This window comes from Crinia signifera, chromosome 11 (assembly GCF_055691185.1).
Source record: "Crinia signifera chromosome 11, ASM5569118v1, whole genome shotgun sequence".
NCBI lineage: Eukaryota > Metazoa > Chordata > Amphibia > Anura > Myobatrachidae > Crinia > Crinia signifera.
Genome location: NC_139227.1, coordinates 281,074 through 302,166, shown reverse-complemented (window position 1 = coordinate 302,166; position 21,093 = coordinate 281,074). Strand labels below are relative to the sequence as shown.

General features: G+C 42.0%; 1 protein-coding gene across 32 annotated transcripts in view; it reads left to right on the top strand.

Annotated features, from left to right (window-relative positions):
* Positions 1-21,093, top strand: part of NRXN2 (neurexin 2) — an 847,024-nt gene that overhangs the window by 631,032 nt on the left and 194,899 nt on the right. For 21 of the 32 annotated variants that reach the window (XM_083165053.1, XM_083165057.1, XM_083165082.1 and 18 more), the window contains one exon: positions 2,199-2,288. The exons of the other annotated variants lie outside the window; for them this stretch is intronic. In XM_083165053.1, coding sequence (XP_083021179.1) covers positions 2,199-2,288 — 90 coding nt within the window. The remainder of the gene's footprint in view (positions 1-2,198; positions 2,289-21,093) is intronic. 32 annotated transcript variants of the gene reach the window in all.

Genomic DNA, 21,093 nt, shown 5'->3' with positions numbered 1-21,093 from the left:
AGCAGTAGTAGCAATAGTAGTAGTAGTAGTAGTAGTAGTAGTAGTAGTAGCAGCAGCAGTAGTAGCATCAGCAGTAGTAGTAGTAGTAGTAGCAGTAGCAGTAGTAGTATTAGTAGTAGTAGTAGTAGCAGTAGTAGCAGTAGTAATAGTAGTTATAGTACTGTAGTAGTAGTAGTAGTAGTAGCAGCAGCAGCAGTAGTAGTAGTAGCAGCAGCAGTAGTAGTAGTCGTAGTAGCAGTAGTAGTAGTAGTCGCAGCAGTAGTAGCAGTAGCAGTAGTAGTAGTAGTAGTAGTAGTAGTAGTGGCAGTAGTAGTAGTAGTAGTAGCAGCAGCAGAAGCAGTAGTAGTAGTAGTAGTAGTAGTAGTAGTAGTAGTAGTAGTAGTAGTAGTGAAAGCAGTAGTAGTAGTAGTAGTAGTAGTAGTAGTTATAGTGTAGTAGTGGAAGCAGTAGTAGCAGTAGTAGTAGTAGCAGCAGTAGTAGTAGTAGCAGCAGTAGTAGCAGCAGTAGTAGCAGTAGTAATAGTAGTAGTAGCAGTAGTAGTAGTAGTAGCAGCAGCAGTAGTAGTAGTAGCAGCAGCAGCAGTAGTAGTAGTAGTTGTTAGTATTAGTAGTAGTAGTAGCAGTAGCAGTAGTAGTAGTAGTAGTAGTCACAGCAGTAGTAGCAGTAGTAGTAGTAGCAGCAGTAGTAGTAGTCGCAGCAGTAGTAGCAGTAGTAGTAGTAGTAGTAGTAGTAGTAGTAGTAGTAGCAGCAGTAGTAGCAGCAGTAGTAGTAGTAGTAGTAGTCGCAGCAGTAGTAGCAGTAGTAGTAGTAGTAGTAGTAGTAGTAGCAGCAGCAGCAGTAGTAGCAGCAGTAGTAGTAGTAGTAGTAGTAGTAGTAGTAGTAGTAGCAGTAGTAGTGGAAGCAGTAGTAGTAGTAGTAGTAGTAGTAGTAGTAGTAATAGTGTAGTAGTGGAAGCAGTAGTAGTAATGCCTACAAGTCAGACTTTCTCTCGCACATGCATGGATGTTCAGGGCAGGATATGAGAATCATGGGTTTGTATGTCTGTTTGTTTAAAAGGATCAATGACTTAAGTATTTGCAATTTACAACTAGAAGTAACAATTAGATACTTTATGAAATATAAATCATTTACTGACTCAGGGCTATCTTAACAGCATTGTGGACCCTAGGCAAAGCAATGCACTGGGCCCCTACTTAAGTAAAACACAAATCCTAACTTCCTGTGGTGTCTCCTCACTTGCTCTCAGCCATCCAGCAATTACAGTAGCATGCTTACAGCCATTAACTGTTTGGATACAGGCTGGCAGAGAATGGTTCCCAGCAGCTCCGATTTTGTGTAATTCACAACCAAAGAAGCCAGGCAGCAATATCAGCCAACCCCTGTTCGAAGGCCCCTAGTATTGTGGGGCCTTAGGGCAACTGCCTAGTAAGCCCATGCATTAAGATGGCCCTGTACTGACTACATGATAAATGGTTGTTTCATACAGACACATACTTTACACAGTTTATGAAGATTTCCGAGCTTCTGCCTCTCATCTCCTAATCTAGGTTCTGCCTTCTCCTCTGCTCTCTGTTCATCTTCATAGCTGCATCGCAATTCTGTGCTTTGTCATTACTTTGACCTCTCTGCTGATGTCATGGTCATATATTTCACTCTTTCTCCCTGAACTGTTTTCTCTCTGTTTTACTTCCAGAAATACTCAGACCCTACAGAAAAAAAAAATATACTAATCTAGTTGTTATTAAACACTTAGTTTGTGACATAAACCAATGGAACAGTAGGTTGAACAGCTTCTGGCCAAGTATATCACACTGCATAGCATATTACATATGTTCTAAGTTGTGGACAATCTCACAAAGATACCTAAAAAGCCTGTCTTGTGAAACAAATTATATGTAGTATGTTGTACTGATTTATATAGAAAAACTGCCTCAGGACATGACAGAAATGTCAATTTAAAATAAACAGCAGATGCACTATATGGCTCACATTTATGGCTGTTTTCCCAATTCTTGCAATTCATACCATTAAAATTTTGCTGGTGGGTACAGTGAATGGGGGCATGATGGATCTAATCTCTTTAAACCTATTTTAATCATTTTCTAACCACTGTAACTGTTCCATGACCTGTTAACCTCTAACTTTTCACCTTGCAGATTCTAATGCCTCTAATGTTCTTTTATTAAAACTCTATAAAGGGAACCCAGATAGTGAGAGATTGGCGCTTGCCCGTCAGCGCATCCCCTACCGCCTGGGTCGTGTTGTAGACGAGTGGCTGCTAGACAAAGGTAACTTTTTTGGGGATGGGGAATTTATTTTAAGAAATGGCGGAGTGAGAAGGTGAAGAGAATTTTAAACCGAAGATAATCATTTGATTATAAATCATCTAAACTTTATCATAATAATCATCTTTCCATTTTACTCTATTTTTTGTCCATACTTTGTTCATGATCCACATTAAAGAAAAAAATCCTCAGCTGGTTCTACTTTATTTAAATTCTTATTATAATCTTGAAAGACACATTGGTGTTCTTTTGTTTTAGTTTTTTATTTATGTAAAATAAATATAGCAAAACCATTTAAACAGGCCTTGACAGCTAAACCCCTTTCACACAGATAACCAAATTACTGGGTGAAGCAGTTCTACCCTGTAATTTGCCATTCAACACAGGTCCTTTTCCTGTGGGAAACTGTCAATCCAGCTTGTAAATCCTGACCCTGGAATTTACCAGGGTCAAGGACCCGGGATTTTCGACACGGGATGACCCTTTCACACAGAAGAAATACCTGGGTTATTCAACAAATTAACAGGTAGGAATTTCTAACCTGGTAATTTGCTTTTCTGTGTGAAGGGGCTCAGACCAATAAAAATGCCAGTAAAAAGCCAGGATTTTCAGACATTTCTGTCTGAAAGTGGTTTTACACATATATTATAAAGAACTGTACAATTTGGACCTATAACAATTTTTATTGCTTTATTTATATTTAAGACTGCATTTTGAAAGTAGCTAACATATTCCTGGAGCCGATGCCACATAAGAAAAATATATCTAAAATTTTTAATCATTGATTGGAAAATTCCAGTAGAATAAAAACCTGAAACTCTTCCATAATAAGACATTTTTAGATAATATAAGAGGGGATTCTTGATGGATGCGAATTGTGCTTAAAACATCTGGCATATGCAAATTGGGCATTCTTATCCCACATATTTCAGATTTGTAGATGTGGATGCAGGTAGAAGTGCAGCTTAGGCCCTTATTCTAATTCACTCGCAAAGGCAAATTCCAGAACCATGTGCACTGCAGGTGGGGCAGATGTAACTTTTGCAAAGATAATTAGAATTGGGTGAGGTTTTACTTCACAGTGAGATCTATATTACAGTGTAAAAATAAAGCAGCCAGTATTTACCCTGCACAGAAACAAAACAACTCACCCAAATCTAATTATCTTTGCACAAGTTACATCTGCCCCCCCCCCCCCCTGCAGTGCACATGGTTTTGTCCATTTGAAAAGGAATTTGCCTTTGCAAGTGAATTAGAATACGGGCCCTAGTGTAAGACTAATATGTGAACATTTTCATCTCTTCATTTAAATTGATGTTGAGAATAGGTGAAATTTCCATATGTTTACCTTGCAGATGTCATATGGTGCTTTTATCCATAGAACTTGTTGACATTCTTTGTTTAACATATCACTTTTAAAGCAAAATTACATGATTTCAATTAATTACCCAACCATGTTTAATTATTATTATTATTTTATTATTCCCACAAAAATTCTTGAATATATATTACCTTTCATTATGCTTAGGTTTCCGTGATAAAATAGTACAATGCCAGTACTTAAATTTACTAATTGTAAATGGTTAGAGTGCTAACACCTATCACTCATAACACTATGCTCTTCAGCAAGCTCACACTGTACTTCCTTTTATAACATAGAGCAAAGATATTACATAGAGAATCAGAATCAGAAACACTTTATTGCCAAGTATATCAGTGCACACAATACACAATACACAAGGAATTTGTTTCTGATAGCAAAGTAAAGGCCCATACACACTTAGCGATTTTCAGATGAAAATCTTTCAGTGTGTATGGGCCACCGACTGAAGATCAGCGATGATGCGCACTCCCGCATCATCGCTGAAAAGATCCCACGTCGGCTGGTTTGACCAGCATATCTAGCGATGATGGCTGGTATCTGAGCCATCATAGCTTTGTGTGTGCGCTCACCTCTGCCTCCGGGCTGAAAGATAATAGACTTTCAGCCCGGCTTCTGTCATCTCCCCGCCCCCGGATCTAGCAGCAGCAGCAGAAGCAGGTCTCCATGCACTGCAGCAGCAGAGACAGTCTGTGTGTGCTCCCTCCCCCTGCTTGTTTTGCCAGGGCAGGTTTGTCCTGCGCTAGCAAAACCCACCACAGTTGGAAGCCCCCATCCCTCACCTCTGCTCCGGCATTAGTACGTCGGAGCTTCCCTGCCGCCACTGTCCCCCGCTGCCTTAGCCGCCGGCCTGTCACATTCAGCAGTGACGTCAGCGGTAGGCTGGGGGATGTTCGGGAGGACTCGGGTTCCTGAGCGATCCCGAGTCCTCCTGAGCCGCCCAAACATCCCCGAGTCACTGCTACTAAAAGTATGGCGGCAGGCGGCTGGGGGAGCGGGGTTAGAAGAGCTCCGGCGTGCGATCACCGGAGCACATTTGATGGGAGGGTTGGGGGAATGAGTGGGGGGCTCTAGAGGTGCTGCGCCAGTGGTGCACACCTGGACACCACTGGCGCGCACCTATTTCATATTTGTGGTATGCCCGGAAATTTTCCGGGACAGCCCGCTGCGGCAGCGCAGCTGAGCCCGATAAATTTCCAGGCATACCATTCAAAGGGTTAATATTGGCAGCCTGCGCCAGCAATATACTGTAGATATATAATAGACATTTAAATAAATACATTAGTGGTCACTGAGTATTTCAATAAATATACATTGCTGGCAGTAAGTATATAAATATATAAACATTGGTGGGCAGTGGTGGCGGTAATGTATACATTGCTAGCATGCGCCAGCAACATATATGTTACCGCCAACACTGCCCACCAATGTTTATTGGCCCATTGCCCATATTGGTGGCAATGGGCATATAAATATATAAACATTGGTGGCAGTGGGTATATAAATATATAAACATTGGTGGGCAGTGGTGGCGGTAATGTATACATTGCTAGCCTGCGCCAACATATTGCATGTATAGTTATAAGGTTAGAACAATTAAATATGGACAGCATTAACTGAATAAAATGTCCACTGCTCCCATGCTTGGAATCTAAACCCCACCCATTATGTAAATAGCCGTTTATATGAAAGATCTTCAGCAAAGTCTTTCGCTTCCTGAAAATCTCTTGCTCTTTGGGGAAAATAGTTCAGTGTGTACGAACTACTTTGGAGAAAGATATATCTATCAGAGATTTTGGCAAAGTCTTTTGAAATGAAAATCTTCAAGTGTGTATGGGCCTTAAGGGTCTCAGAAAGAGAAGTGATGATCAGTTAGAAAGTGGTTACGTAATTTATATTTAAATGTATTTGTTAATTAGTGAAGCTGAAGCTTTCACAACAGTGTATTGTAATAAATCATTATTATAAATCTACTTTAACTCAAAATAATCAAGTTAAAGGTTTTGTCTAATTCAGATTTAATCACAAATGTCCTTAATGTTCTAGTTTTATTTATGAAAATTGACTTATTTTGCACTAAGCTCAAAAGAGTTTCAATAAATATTAACTTTTTCTGTTTACCTGCCAAAGTAATAGGAGTAGGCAGCTAGATGAAGAAAAGGTATAAGCAAAAAACAGAAATGGTGTAATTTAGGATATAGATCGCAGCTTTCAGGTGGGAATACTGTAGGTGTATTATGCATAAGTAAATTATCTATAAAGAAATGATTTGAGGTTGTAAGGGAAATATTTAAACTTCACCTTTTAAAAGGATTCTTTACAGGTGAAGCATTAATTAATTGGGATGTGGAATTGATATTAGCAGAAACCTCCTATACAAGAACAAATTAACAATTTTTTTTAGAAAAAGAAAAATGACAGGCATGTAAAAGAACATATAATGGTGTGCTAATCCCTGGAGTTGTGAGATTACCAATATTAAGTAAAGAAGGTAGGATTTGTTGGAAGCTGCTGTTTTTTCAATTAATGTAACATACCTCCCAACTTCTTGCTTCTGTGAAATGCGTTTGCGCGTCCAAAAACTGGGCGTGGCATATGGGAAAGGGGTGTGGTCTCACACAGTGATGCTTCCTAAGGCCAAGCCCCCATTTTCGTCCCTCAGCAGTGCTGGGGGGATTCCCAATGCCCCCCCCCCCCTCCATGGGACACTGGTGGCCCCGGGCGGGATGCGAGAACATCCCCAAAAACCGGGACATTCCTGTGGAAAGAGGGACAGTTGGGAGGTAGGATGTAATTAGCTAAACCTTTGGTACTTGTTTCCTAGCACGGCGCCACCGATTTTGATTGTATCCATCGGGTCGGAAAAATCGGGTCGATCGCATCGCATGCCAACCAAATCGCATGCGATGCGATCGACGTGATCGACCCAATTTTTACATTGGGATCAATGTAAAATGGGCCCTGAGACCCGATTTTACATTGATTTCAATGTAAAAAGCCCCAAAACCCCCCATTTTAATACTAAACCCCCCTCATGTTTCAAATGCCCCCCCTATTGTTAACGCCACCCCACTAGGTCAGCGAGCCCGCGAGGGGCGGCGGTACACGTCCTCCGCCCTTTTCATACCCCTACTATCCACGTCGGCATAGAGTTGATTCTATATAGTGTGGCGAGCGTAGTGAGCCACCAAGCCCGAAGCGTGGCGAGCAGACGCGTCCCCTCGCGGGCTTCACAGGTATCCGCGTCCCCTGAATACATTCCAGCCACTGTGTGAAATGCCATAGTAATGGTACAGACTCAGATCTACAGAATGATGCTCTCTTGTGGATAACAAATAATATTCAGACAATAGGATTTTCTTGCCTTTGTAGTGTAATTATGGTTTGTTTAAGGATAGATACAGAGATTAATACCCCTGTAAGTATCACAGACAGCACCACAGGATTATAATCTCTTATGGTTAAAAAGATTATTAAATTGATTTAATAGTATTAATAAGCACTTATATCACCAATTCATAATAAAACATACATACAATAATTCCCCAAATACAGGGGCGTAGCGCCAATTTTTGCGCCCCCCCCCCCCCCGCAGGATAATTTCGGCGCCCCCCTCTCCCTAAATTTAGCGCTGCCTCAGGCTCCCCGTTCTTACCCTGCCTCCCCCGCCGCGTCTGTATTCCGCCGGGAGTCGGGACCGCATATCTACTAATCTGCGTCCCGGCGCCTGGCTCCTTGAGTCAAATGTCCATTACAAAATGGCCGCCTCCTTACAGCAGACCGTTTGTAAGGATGCTAGAGGAGGCCGTCGCTGCCTCCTCTAGCATCTTAAAAAAATGGTCTGCTCTAAGGAGGCGGCCATTTTGTAATGGACATTGGACTCATAAGGAGCAAGGCGCCGGGATGCAGAGTAGTAGATATGCGGTCCCGACTCCCGGCGGAATACAGACGCGGCGGGGGAGGCAGGGGCTGGGCACAGTAAGAAGAGGGGTGGAGGGCAGTGGCCGGTGCCAGCATCCGGCGCCCACGCATCCCCCACTCCCCCAAGCAGCAGCGGGGGCTGCCTTACAATATCTACGCCACTGCCTAAATAATCAAAAGTCTAGAATTGTTGGCCAGTGATGCAATAGCAAAATTGACTACATTTCTCAGTCCTCAGTTGATAAAAAGATGGTAATTCTCAGTGGCGTCACTAGGGTTGGTGTCACCCGGTGTAGGAACTGATGGTGTCTCCCCCCCCCCCCCCCCCGCCAACTTTCTGGAAGACGGAGAGTGGATGCTTGTGCGCCGGAGGCGCGGTGAAAAATGGGGGGTGTGGCCTTTCAGAAGGGGGCGTGGTCTGTACCATGAATGTATTGTGTACCTGCAAATTGCACATTTTAGCAAACTATACCCATTACACATGACGTAATGCCAATTACACATAATGCGCACACGTGATGCCAATTACACATTACGCCTCACACCGCAATGCTAATTACACGATACACCGCACTCTGTGGTGCCACTGAACCTGATTGCCTAATGGGACTTTTACTTCCCTAGAAAAAGTGGACTGGTAATTGGTGATCAATTTTAGCATTTTGCGCCTCTGGTATTATTTTTATATATATAATAGCCTAAAGACGAGCAAATAATGCTCGAAACGTTGCTAGACTGTTTGGCCGTTGTGTCCATTTATTCCTGATACAGTGAAGTCCCGTGAGTGCCTCCTTTCGTAGACTATATATAGATTTATATCTATATATATATCTATATATCTATATATATATATATATATATATATATCTATAGATATATATCTATAGATATATATATATATATATATATATATATATATATAGATATATATATAGATATATAGATATATATCTATATATAGGAGCTGGAGGTGCGGCACTCACGGCTTCAATATTCAGTGAATAACCACACCGTAACACGGTTTAAAGTGATCAACGTATCAAATAACGTGTATTTGTCTTCAGGATCCTGAAGACAAATACACGTTATTTGAAACATTGATCACTTTAAACCGTGTTACGGTGCGGTTATTCACTGAATATTGAAGATGCAAGTGCCGCACCTCCAGCTCCTATACGTATCCTTCTGTGAAGGCACCGGCTGCAGCTTCCAGCTGTCACATTGGAGTGCCAGACCTGTACCTACTATATATATAGATATATATATCTATATATATATATATATATATGGCAGATTTTCTAAGGATGGCCGGCACTCCAAATAGCAGCAGAATCCAAAACCGGGTGCCCTCCCAGGGGAAGAGAGACAGGGGCTCACTCCAATATATATGGGTGTACAGCGGGTGGCACTCCAGCAAATAAAGACAGTAATCACGGACCGTGATTACTGTCTTTATTTGCTGGAGTGCCACCCGCTGTACACCCATATATATATATATATATATATATATATATACATATATATATATATATATATATATAGATATACAATCCAAGAGAACTGGCACTCCCGGGCTTAGGTGAAGCCAAAGTAGCTTGCCCCGGTGCCTGCAGTTAGGGACTTTGCAGTCCCAATAGTACAGATCCAAGAAAAAGGGCACTTGGGGACTCCAAATAGGTGAAAGCAAAGGACTGGTTTATTAATCAGTCATGTAGGTTGTCAACGTTTCGGGGTCTCCCCCGTCGTCAGGACAGAAGTGACATTGTAGGGGCTCTGCACACACTAAATTAACTGATAATAAATTGTGGAGATTTGGTTCATGAATTGATCAATGCATTTAAGCCTGCAGACCCTTCACGGGACCCCACTGTTCTGCAGGTCCTAACACTATCGCTGAAAATGGCTACAATACACATAGCTATCACATCAATGTTTGATTCCAGGCAGTTTGAATCTGCTGTAAGCCTGATGAAGTAGCGTTAGGCTCCGAAACTGTTGCACAATAAATTTGTTCTTTTTCACTAACTGGAGTGCCGTGCGGTGCATTACTCTGTGGAGGATACACCACCATGTGTGTATATATATATATATATATATATATATATGTATATGTACATATATATATATATACAGTAGTTACATAGAGATGCAGAACTCCAGCATACTTCAAAAAACCACAGTGATAGTTTATTCGAAATCCAGCAACGTTCAACAATAATCTGTTGTCATCCAGCCTGTTGACAACAGATTATTGTTGAAACGTTGCTGGATTTCGAATAAACTATCACTGAAATTTTTTTAAGTAAGCTGGAGGTCTGCATTTGTGTGTACCTATATAACACTGACGTGTAGTGCAGGCTCCCGCTGTTAACTTGCATGCTGTGGCTGTGCCGGACCTTCCTGATTGCTATATATATATATATATAATGGTGTAGGGGCGGCACTCCAAACTTGAAGGTGGATGGTGGAAAGCTGCAAGAATGAAGCGGTGCCCTCCGTGTAAATGACAGAATGTTCTATCACTGATGTAGGGATCTTGGGGGACGGCGGCACTCGCATAAAAAACCACAGGAGACACTTCTTCTCATTAACGTTTCGTAGCACAACTGCTCCTTTAACAAAGTGCTTTTGCACTTTAAAAAAGGAGCAGCTGTGCTCCGAAACGTTAGTGAGAAGACGTGTCTCCTGTGGTTTTTTATGCGAGTGCCGCCGTCCCCCAAGATCCCTATATATATATAAACATATATATATATATATATATATATAGCAATAGACGAATGGTCGGCACTCAATGCAATCCGTATGAACGACTGGTATGGTGCCCTCCTAGGCTTTGCAGCAAAGATAAAACAGCGTGGATTGGCGGCACTCGTAACTTCAAATAGACAAACCGACTCAAAGTGCTCAGATGTTAAGATAACGTTTCGGTTTATTAACCGTCTTAACCGACGGTTAATAAACCGAAATTTTATCTTCAGATCTGAGCTCTTTGAGTCAGTTTGTCTATTTGAAGTTACGAGTGCCGCTAATCCACGCTGTATTATCTTTGCATTGTTTTAACTTTTCATTATATATAGTTATATATATACCAATAGAAGAAAGCGGAACTCAGAGACTTAGTAGCGATGAAACCAAGAGGATAACTTTTAATTTATGTGCTGAAGTGAGGCGTATCGTTTTGGAGCATAGAGGCTCCGTCGTCAGACCAGTAATATGCACAAATGATACAAAAAATGCACAGGTTTAAATACAAGTGTGAATAGACTTACCCGCCCCGTTCAATGCTGGGGGGGTGGGCAAGTTATAGTTTTATATCTATATGCCCGTCCTCGGGGATCCCGGGTGCTTAGAACCCGACTGCTTTCTCTCCTGTCTTTACTTCTGTTTTATGAAACAATATTACGCTATCAGCTCTTCCCTTGGTATGAATTTTTTGGTTTCAAGGGCTCCTGTACTGCTCCTGATGGGAACCACATCTGGACAAAGTTATTTCTGTGTGAGTTCAGCATTTGTTTTTACAAAGTCCTTTTTTTCACTGGGTGATTACACAAGTGTAATTAATAAGAATAGCCACAAGGTGGCGTTTGTTCACCCTTATTTTTATCTTCTCACACATGCACAAGCACTTTATTTTTAAAAAAAAATCACAATTGCACATATAATATATATTTTGAAACTCCTAATAATATCCTTCTGGAAATTTGATATATGATCGAATGCCTTCACTCCATCGGCGGAGTTCAAAAGTAAAGGAAAGAAGGAAAACCCTGGAGTGAAAGACACTACTATGCGTAAGATTGCATATTATCTTTGGTATGCACATAAAAAGCACTTTAAGAATTGTCACAAATTGGTTTTTATATCAACACTGAAGGCGCAGAAGTTTTACCGCTAAAAAAAGAAACAGCCGTAGACGCGGTGATCAATCGCCGGCAGGACACAAGCCCAGCAGCCGCTTACTCGAGACCTCTCCTCCAAATCGACACGGACCAAGGGGACTTCTCTACGTCGGGATCACAGGAAGCCACGCCGTGGCTTGTCAAGGAGAGATCTCAAGTAAGCGGCTGCTGGGCTTGTGTCCTGCTGGCGATTGATCACCGTGTCTACGGCTGTTCCATCGATGTTTCCCTGCAGTGCTGCCCGACTCCCTTCCATGGCAAGCTGTGCTTTTTATACCCCAATGTATGTCAGTATATTATAAGTAAAATTGTGTTTATTCTATCACTGATTGGTGCGCTTCATCTCATTCTTTTTTGCAAGCATACTACTGAGGATTTGTGGTTGATCCTAGAGTGGAGCTGCACACATTGTGGGACTTTTCGGACATTGTTCTATCTAAAGGACTTTTGGACTGTAGTGCACTGGGTATACCATTTCCATATATATATATATATATATATATATATATATATATATATATATATTTATATTGGGCATTAGCGGCAGTCAACATATCAGTGCCCATAGCGCTCTTATCAAGAACAACTTATACAGGTAAAAAACTCACCATTTAAAAGGATACCAGGCCGGGTGGGGTGCGAACCTCCATCACCTTCCTGCTTCCCGACTGAAGCACAGGTCGCACACAAGTGACGTCATTTGGCTGCCTAGCAACCAGTGCAAACAGAGACAGTGAATCGTAATCAGAAGCAGTGTATGTGTACTATTCTGAGTATAAAACAGTGATCAGAGGAAATACTCAAATAAATCAATACGTTAGTGTTAAACAGGTGACTGGAAAAATTGACACTGTTTGAATGTGCTCCATATCAATAAACTGTAAGTGAATAACATAATGAAAAACATTATATAAATAAATATCAAAGGTAAAATTATCTATGTGCATGATTTTAAACAAAATCAAGACATAATGTTACAAAGTATGTAACAATTACATTTTTGGAAAATTCTATTTCTAATTTCCTGCACTTGTCGCTTTGCAACTGCGAGTATCTAATGGGCTCATTCTCTCAGCCTCTCTCATTATAAATTAATTACCGTATCATTGATCACCCCCCCCCCCCCCCCCCCTGTTCGAGGAGGGGATCTGGGGAAAAAACTGTTGCAATTGAAAGCCTTGTAGATTCATAAATTGGGCAGGACTGAATGAATCCCTTGGCTGAAAAAGCTGCTTTCTATAATATCTTTCCCAATGGGTGCAATGAGTACAGAATGGTATGATCCAAGTCTGGATATATTAGTTTATTAGATGGTCATTATGATAGGACCCTTAGAATTATCATATTGCTCTAATTATTCTTTAATATTTTGAATATCTTTAAGATTTATAATGAGAGAGGCTGAGAGAATGAGCCCATTAGATACTCACAGTTGCAAAGCGACAAGTGCAGGAAATTAGAAATAGAATTTTCCAAAAATGTAATTGTTACATACTTTGTAACATCATGGGTGACATTCTATGGGATGAGAGTTTTTCGCACGTCAGTTTTTCGCCCATTATCGCACTTTTTTCAAATCGGATATTTGCCTTGGATTCGCATATTTAAAGAGGTGCGTGTTCCGGCAAGAAAAGTGCGATTGAGTGCGATAATGGATGAATTTTCGGCATGAAAATGTGCAATTTTTAGGCATGAAAATGTGCGAATTTGAGCTTATGTGCGATTTTGGGTTTGTATAAAAAAAAAAAAAAAAAATTGCGTGGTGTCCCCCCTCCTGAGCATAACCAGTCCCGGGCTCATTGAGCCGGACCTGGTTCCAAAAATATGGGGGACAAAAAGCGTAGGGGTCCCCCGTATTTCTGAAACCAGCCCCGGACTCTTGGACCGGTCCTGGTTCCAAAAATACGGGGGACAAAAAATCTGGGGGTCCCCCGTATTTTGAAACCAGCTCCAACAGCCCGCAGTGTCATGCCACAGCCGGGGGACACTTTTTACATAAGGTCCCCGGCCGTACCATGAGCACCGTGGCTGGTCAGCCTTGGACGGGGTACCTGGAGGAGTGGGGACCCCCCTAATAAAGGGGTCTCCCCCCAGGCTTCACCCGTCCAGGGCTGAAGCCCGGGCTGTCACCGGCGTCCCTGGCCAGTGGACGCCGGCCTGATGGTGTCAAATCTTTCAATCGTAACATGGCTTTATACAGGAGGACTACAAGCACCCTCAGACCTCCCCCGCATGCTGGGACTTGGAGAACCACAAGTCCCAGCATGCGGGGCATTAATGGGCCCACTGGGACTTGTAGTCCACCTGTAAAAAGAATGTTAAAAGAAAACACACACACACACAGAAAAGTAAAACTTTATTTCATACAGATTCAGCCAATCAGCGTGCGCCGTGCGGCCAGTGTTTTTCAAAACAGAAGCGCTTCCCGCGCCGCTGCATAGCGCTAGTGATTTCTTATTCACTGAAGGGACCCCCCCCACCGCTGCCAGCTTTATACTCAGCACCGCAGGAGGTACCCGCGTGGCAAGGACACCACTGCAGGGCTGGCTCCTGTCAGACGCCAGCCTGGACCCCCCTGCCCGCTCCCCAGACGGCGCAACAGGTACCCCGGCACCGGGGCGCCCCCACCCCGACTCGCCTGGGGTGCTCCGGTGCCTTGCACCGGCCCTGACTGCTTCTGATTATGATTTACTGTCTCTGCTTGCACTGGTTGCTAGGCAATTACGTGCAGCCGAATGATGTAATTTGCTTGGGACCTGTGCTTCAGTCGGGAAGCAGGAAGGTGATGAAGACGCGCACCCCAACCGGCCTGGTATCCTTTTAAATGGTGAGTTTTTACCTGCATAAGTTCTTGATAAAAGTGCTATGGGTATATCTGAGTAATTTTTTAATTCATGAGTCCCGCCGGAACCACCCATTAGATACTGCAGCTGCAAACACAGTGTGCACCATGGAAGGCACCAGGCAGGTTATCCGTTATCAAAAGTGCTGGTGCCACGATATATATATAAATATATATAGCAAGGTGTGTGTTGACCTGGCACTCTCCCAGCTGGTCAGAGATCCAGGTGCCTTCCGGAACAGTTGTGCAGGAGTAGGCAAAGAAGCAGACAGCGGCACTCTGGGAATTTTCAAAAACGTATATTAATGCAAAAATAGCATACCAACGTTTCGGGGCATAAGGTACCCCTTTGTCAAGGTGAACTGCACTGTTCACCTTGACAAAGGGGTACCTTATGCCCCGAAACGTTGCTATTTTTGCACTAATGTACGTTTTTGAAAATTCCCAGAGTGCCGCTGTCTGCTTCTTTGCCTAATCCTATAAATATATATATATGTGTATTTTTATCTATCTATCTATCTATCTATCTATCTATCTATCTATCTATCTATCTATCTATCTATATATATATATATATATATATATATATATATAATATATATATATATATATATATATATATATATATATATATATATATATATATATCCATGCATACACATGTCCAAAATACTCTGTAAACCTATGGTTGGCGGACCAGGTGAGTAATCCGCAATAATCCCTTATTTATTTATTATTTATTTATTAACAGTTTCTTATATAGCGCATACATATTCTGCAGCGCTTTACAGAGAAAATTTTAACATTCACATCAGTCGCTGCCCCGTGGAGCTTACAATCTATATTCCCTACCACATATACACGTACACACAGACATTCTAGGGTTAATTTGTTGGGAGCCAACTAGCCTACAAGTATGTTTTTGGATTGTGGGAGAAAACCGGAGTAACCGGAGGAAACCCACGCAAGTACGGGGTCCGGGGAGAATATACAAACTCTGCACAGTTAGAGCCATGATGGGAATTGAACCTATCACCTCAGCGCTGTGAGGCAGTGATGTTAACCATTACATCATCCATACCACCTTATGCAAAATGCTTGTGGACCCGATATATATATATATATTGGCCATAATCAGTGGTGGAACTTGTGTGTTGTGGCCCCAGGGGATAAAATATCATTTTGGCCCCCCTCCTTCACCCCAACTTTCAAGTTCACAATATGCTATTCGACAGTGGATGACAGGGAGAAGCCGAGTGTGACAGTGAAAAACAGTGGGTGACATGGGCAGCAGTGGGCCACTTAGTGCTCAAGGGCTCTGGTGCGCCGCACCAATGGTAGTTCCACCTCAGGCCATAATTAAACTTCCCCATGCAGTTTGATGTAACAACCAGAGTATCATTAGATTTGGTAGAAGTACTGTTTAGGACATGGGAAGTAGAATTTGGGAAACACATATTAGAAAAATGATACAAAAAAAAAGGCTCCCAATAGTGGGTATATCACACTGTGCAATGTGAAAAAAGTCGGAGAATGGAGACAAATGTTCTTTCTCATTATTCCCCATATGACTTATTCCACTAAATATTTTTTCACTGAATATTGGATTTGAAATGGCATGTGCCTATTGTACAATACAAAGTCCACTTACATGCCTGCACAGTTATTTAGCACTTTCTTGAATTAAATTACCAATTCATTTTAAAGAAGGTTGAAATTTGTCAATGTGTGAATATAAGTTGTGCTGAATCATACATCTGTGTTTGCATATGTCAGTTGGTCTATTTATGAAACAGAAACGTCCTATTGAAAGTGCTGAACATATACACTTTGTAAATTCCCACTGTGCAAATTTGTGGAAATACAGATTCATTTTGCAATGGAAGTAGAGGAATGTACATGTATACCCTGAACTTATCACAGCAGTTTATAGTGTACAGTATATCCTTCGTTATTAATTCCTGGCTAGACCTATACTAGCAGAAATATAAGGCAAGAGCTAAGATATTCAGGGCCGGCGCCACCACTAGGCAGGACTAGGCATTTGCCTAGGGCGCCGGCCACTGGAGGGCGGTACTGAGCCCCTGAAGGAGAGGTACCATAGAGAGGTACCAGAAAACCGCGAACGTGGAGCAGGTGAGACTGTGATCTCCCCTCTCCCCCCCTCCCGCCCGTGAATCAACACTGCCTCTGGACACAGGTAGTGTGGGCACCCGCCTCAGTATCGCCCTCACCCCCCGTGCCGCAGTATCGTCCGTGCCCTTCCCCCCCCCCCCGTAGCGCGGGAAGTGCCACGCTGAAATCCCCCCCAGAGGGAAGCGGGGCGCAGGCGGGCGGCGCAGGGGGGATTTGCCTGGGGCAGGCGGGGGACTTGCACCGGCCCTGAAGATATTCCATCTTAGGTGAAAAGATAATAATAAATAATAAGTGTCTACATAATAATTATGCATATATCTCATCTAAATACTTAATTGATACACAACATTTCTGTATTAATGTAGCATGTTGAAAGCTGATTAAAAAAAGGAAAAAGGATCTTCAGTGGGTCTATTATCACAATTGTAGGCTCTTCTATGAATAAAAGTTATGATATGTGTAACTAGCATTATCGGTGGCTACGGGTACCCATTGGCGTGCCGCAAGTGCATATACATTTGCCAATGCTGGCAGCGACAGACTCTGGTATGGTGCGCACTGGAGCCCTTGTTAGTGATATCCTCCATCATCTGTTAACCACCCATAGAATCACATGATATAATACGTACACACTAAGACAATATGCAAAAAAATCATAAACGATATTGTTATTTTGCATATCATTAATGTTAATCATCAGGTGTGTACAAATTTCTATCCCCTTTCACATAGCACAAATAACCTGGGTCGGACCCTGGTTGGTGACGTGTTGGCATGGGTCAAAGTGTGGTGTGAACAATAACTGGGGTCAACCAACCCGACATTTAGACTTGGGTTATAAGGATTGTAAAACCTGGGCCACCCTGTGTGTAATGGGTGACCTGGGTTTAATGTGAATATGCGGGACTGGGGATCACAAAGGGGTATTAGAGAAGTCAATGTTGCAATTATTGAAATTGGATTAGAAAAAGACTGCAGCTTTACTATACCATAAAGTCTTAAGGTGGGCATACATCGAGCCGATTTGGACCGAGTTCGGCCGATTGCGATCAATCGGCCCGATAAATTGGACCAAATTGGTTCTTCATGACATGGGGTCGGGTCCGATGTGCGGTCCCGTGCGTATCAGACCCGGCCCCAGGGGTCGGACCGGCGGAACATACAATGTTTTATAAATAAGTCGGCGCTGGACAGTCAGTCTCTCTCCACTGTCCAGCGCCGCAGCGGTGAGGAGCAGTGGGGCGGGCGGCTGGGGAGGAAGCAGCGGGGTGCAGCAGCCCGTTACCAGATCAGTGCTGAGGCGGGCGGCGGTGACAGTCAGTCTCCACTGTCTACTATAGCGCTGTAGCGGACGGGCAGCGGCAGCAATTACATCTTTAAAATAATGTGTCAAATGACTCTCTGGCATTTGATTGGCTGAGATAGAACACTCTCAGCCAATCAGCGGCCGCGGAGGGAGGCCACTGATTGGCTGAGAGTCCTCTATCTCAGCCAATCATTAGCCGGGCAGTCATTTGACATGTTATTTTAAAGTTGTAATTGCTGCGGCTGCCCGCCCGCTACAGCGCTATAGTAGAAGGTGGAGATTGACTGTCACCGCCGCTCGCCCCAGCACTGATCTGGTAACGCGCTGCTGCGCCCCGCTGCTTCCTCCCCAGCAGCCCGCCCCCACTGCTCCTCACCGCCCTGCAGCTCCCTGTTGTTTTTTTTACATGTGATAAATCGCATGCGATTTATCACATGTAAAAAATGGCACATCAAAGTCCTAATCGTATGTGAGCCTCCCGGGGAGCTGCCGGGCGGCTCGGAGGAGAATTGGGTCAGACTATATGTATGGGGGCCTTTAGTTATGTTTGGCTCTGTTTATGTGCGCTTCTGGTAGGTTTATTTGAGACTGATAATGTTTAAACATTTCTGGAAAGTTTATTTGTTCCTCAGAGGGGTTTATACAGCAACAATCAAGGCGTTAGTACATAATAAGAGCAGTTTCTTCAAAAGCAAACATTTTATGAAGAATATTGTTTAAACCAAATGGTTTAACATTTGTTTAAATTGCCATACAAAGTCGGAAGGATTTCAATAGTCTTTACATTTTCTGCAAATGTTCCATTTTTCAGTGTTCTAAATCAGAGCTTTTTTTCTATGGCAAAAGAAACTGGTGGTTCAGAAGAAAAGCTTCCAATACTCACCTACTGTAAAGATACAAGTTGATACAATATGTATACTAACTTCTATACTATGTATGCAGAAGTCTTCAGATACTTATTTTATTCACATCTGAAATGCCTTCACTGATTTATTGTTTCTGGAACTAGTTCTACGAATTAAAATGTATCTAAAAAGTGCCGGTATTGAAAATATAACTTTATTTATCTGTGTATATAACACTGTAGTGTGCACAGTAATAACATGTAAAGATAATGATAAGTGCATTGTAACAATAAAATGCTATAATCCTAAGTAAGAACCAATGGTTATTAATAGCAACTCAATGGTGTTTTCTATTCTGGGAAAAAGGTAACAAAAACCCCCAGAGCATTCTGTTGCATTGGGCACATTTTAAGGGATGCAGTGGAATGCATCATATACTGTACATAACATATACATTACAATTGTCACTTGATCAGTTGATTTTTGGTTTAATTTCATCATATGTATCTTGGTTCTTTTATCATTCCTTCATGTTTTTAAATACGTTTCCCCCCCCCTAAATGATGTTTAGCTACAATTTAATGAATTCTCTTTTCCTTCTCAATCCTTGCATTCCAAAATTTAATGTATATGTATATATAAATATCTCTCTCTTTCTCTAGAGAGAGAGCGAGAGAGAGAGAGAGAGAGAGATTTATATATACGTATTTACAAAAGTCTAACCTAAATCGAATCATCTAATAATTTCTGATAAACAGTTGATAAACATTTTCTTACTTCCGATCATATGTTTTAAAATGAAAATAATAGGAAAGAGAGAGAGAGAACCTAAAGATTTTAAACCTAAAGTAGAATAAATAAAAAAAAAACAAAAAAAAAAACGTTAAAGGGACTAATTGTAATTAACTAAATTTCAGGCAAATTAATTCCTGATTATGATTTTTAACCCTTTGCTGAAAATAAGCATTGAAATCCTCCAATAAAATGATAGGAATATGGAATTCTGCTGATGCTTATGACAAAGATTTTAAGTAAAATACACTGTGGCTCTATCTTGTGTGTCTTAAGGTCCATATACACTGGGTGATTTTGCCCAGCGTGTATGGATAACGATGATGGGGAAAATTGCTATGTTGAAAAACGTTCAGGGCATACACACTGAGCATTTTTGCATGTTATAGAAAATTTAACCACAGCGCTATGGAAAGCCGTCCACTCCGCAACTCATCACTCATCTGCTGTATTACCAGCAGATGAGCAGCCAGCGATGATGAGGGAGCGCGCATCAGCGCTCACTGCTTATCACTGCCCCATACCCGCTGGCCAGCTTTCAAGCTCAAAGTCACCCAGTTTGTATGCTCCTTAAGACTCATTAAATATTTTCAATGTATTTATCTTAGTGAAGATAGTTTCATGGATTTTTCGCATTAGTATGTTTGATAATGGTGACAGAATATCTCCAAGTAGAATACTATGAGGCTGGTAAACAGAATCTCTTCATATAGAATTTTATGATTGACAAAAGGTCTCCAACAAGGATAATTTGTGGTTGGTGCACATAATCTCTCCAATTAGAATACTATGAGGCTGGTGCAGGATTTTACTGTGCAGGTAAAGCTCAGCATTAAACCTGAGAAAGAGAACCTCGCGGTGACGGTGTGGCGAGCCGCCCGGAAAGGCATTTCCGCGAGGTAAGTATAGGAGTCGAAAGCGAATAATGAGAGTAAAATAAATAAAATTAGAGAGGGTAGGAAAAAGGAGACAAACAGGAGAGAGAGAGAAAGAGGGACATAGATAAGGAAAAAAAGAAGAGGGAAGGAGGGGGTGACCTCAGGGAGATATTCTAGAGACTAATTGAGAGGGGGGGGGGGACACATTCTGAGAGGACAGCCAGGGAGACCAGGTTTTGTTAAATTTTTTGAAGGAGTTACGTATAACAGTCGTCATATATTCCATTTTATAAACATACCAGATACGGGATATAATTGTTTGCAGGGGGGCTGAAGAGGGCTTTTTTCAGTCAACGGCAATTTGACATGTCATAGCAGATATTATATGATGGGATCATTTATTCTGATGATGGGTGAGAGATGGTAAGGTTAAGGGAAGCAGAAAGTATTTGGGATCAGCGGGAACACTAACATCAAATAGACTGGAGAGGAGGGTGATAACTTCTCTCCAAGTATTCGCAATTTTCGGATAGGACCACCACATGTGTATAAATGTACCCTCTGCTGCGCAACCCCTCCAGCACCTATCCAAAGCATCAGGAAACATAGATTTTAAACGGGAGGGCACATAATACCAACAATATAGCAATTTGTAAATATTTTCCCTAATCCTCACACATATCGAGCTGGAGGCAGCGTTATCCCAAATTTCAGCCCATTCTTCCAAATCTATAGAGTGTCCTAAGTCTCGTTCCCATGCTAGCTCTTGGAGGTTATGAATAGCACTTGTGTCCTATCCTAGGAGTGA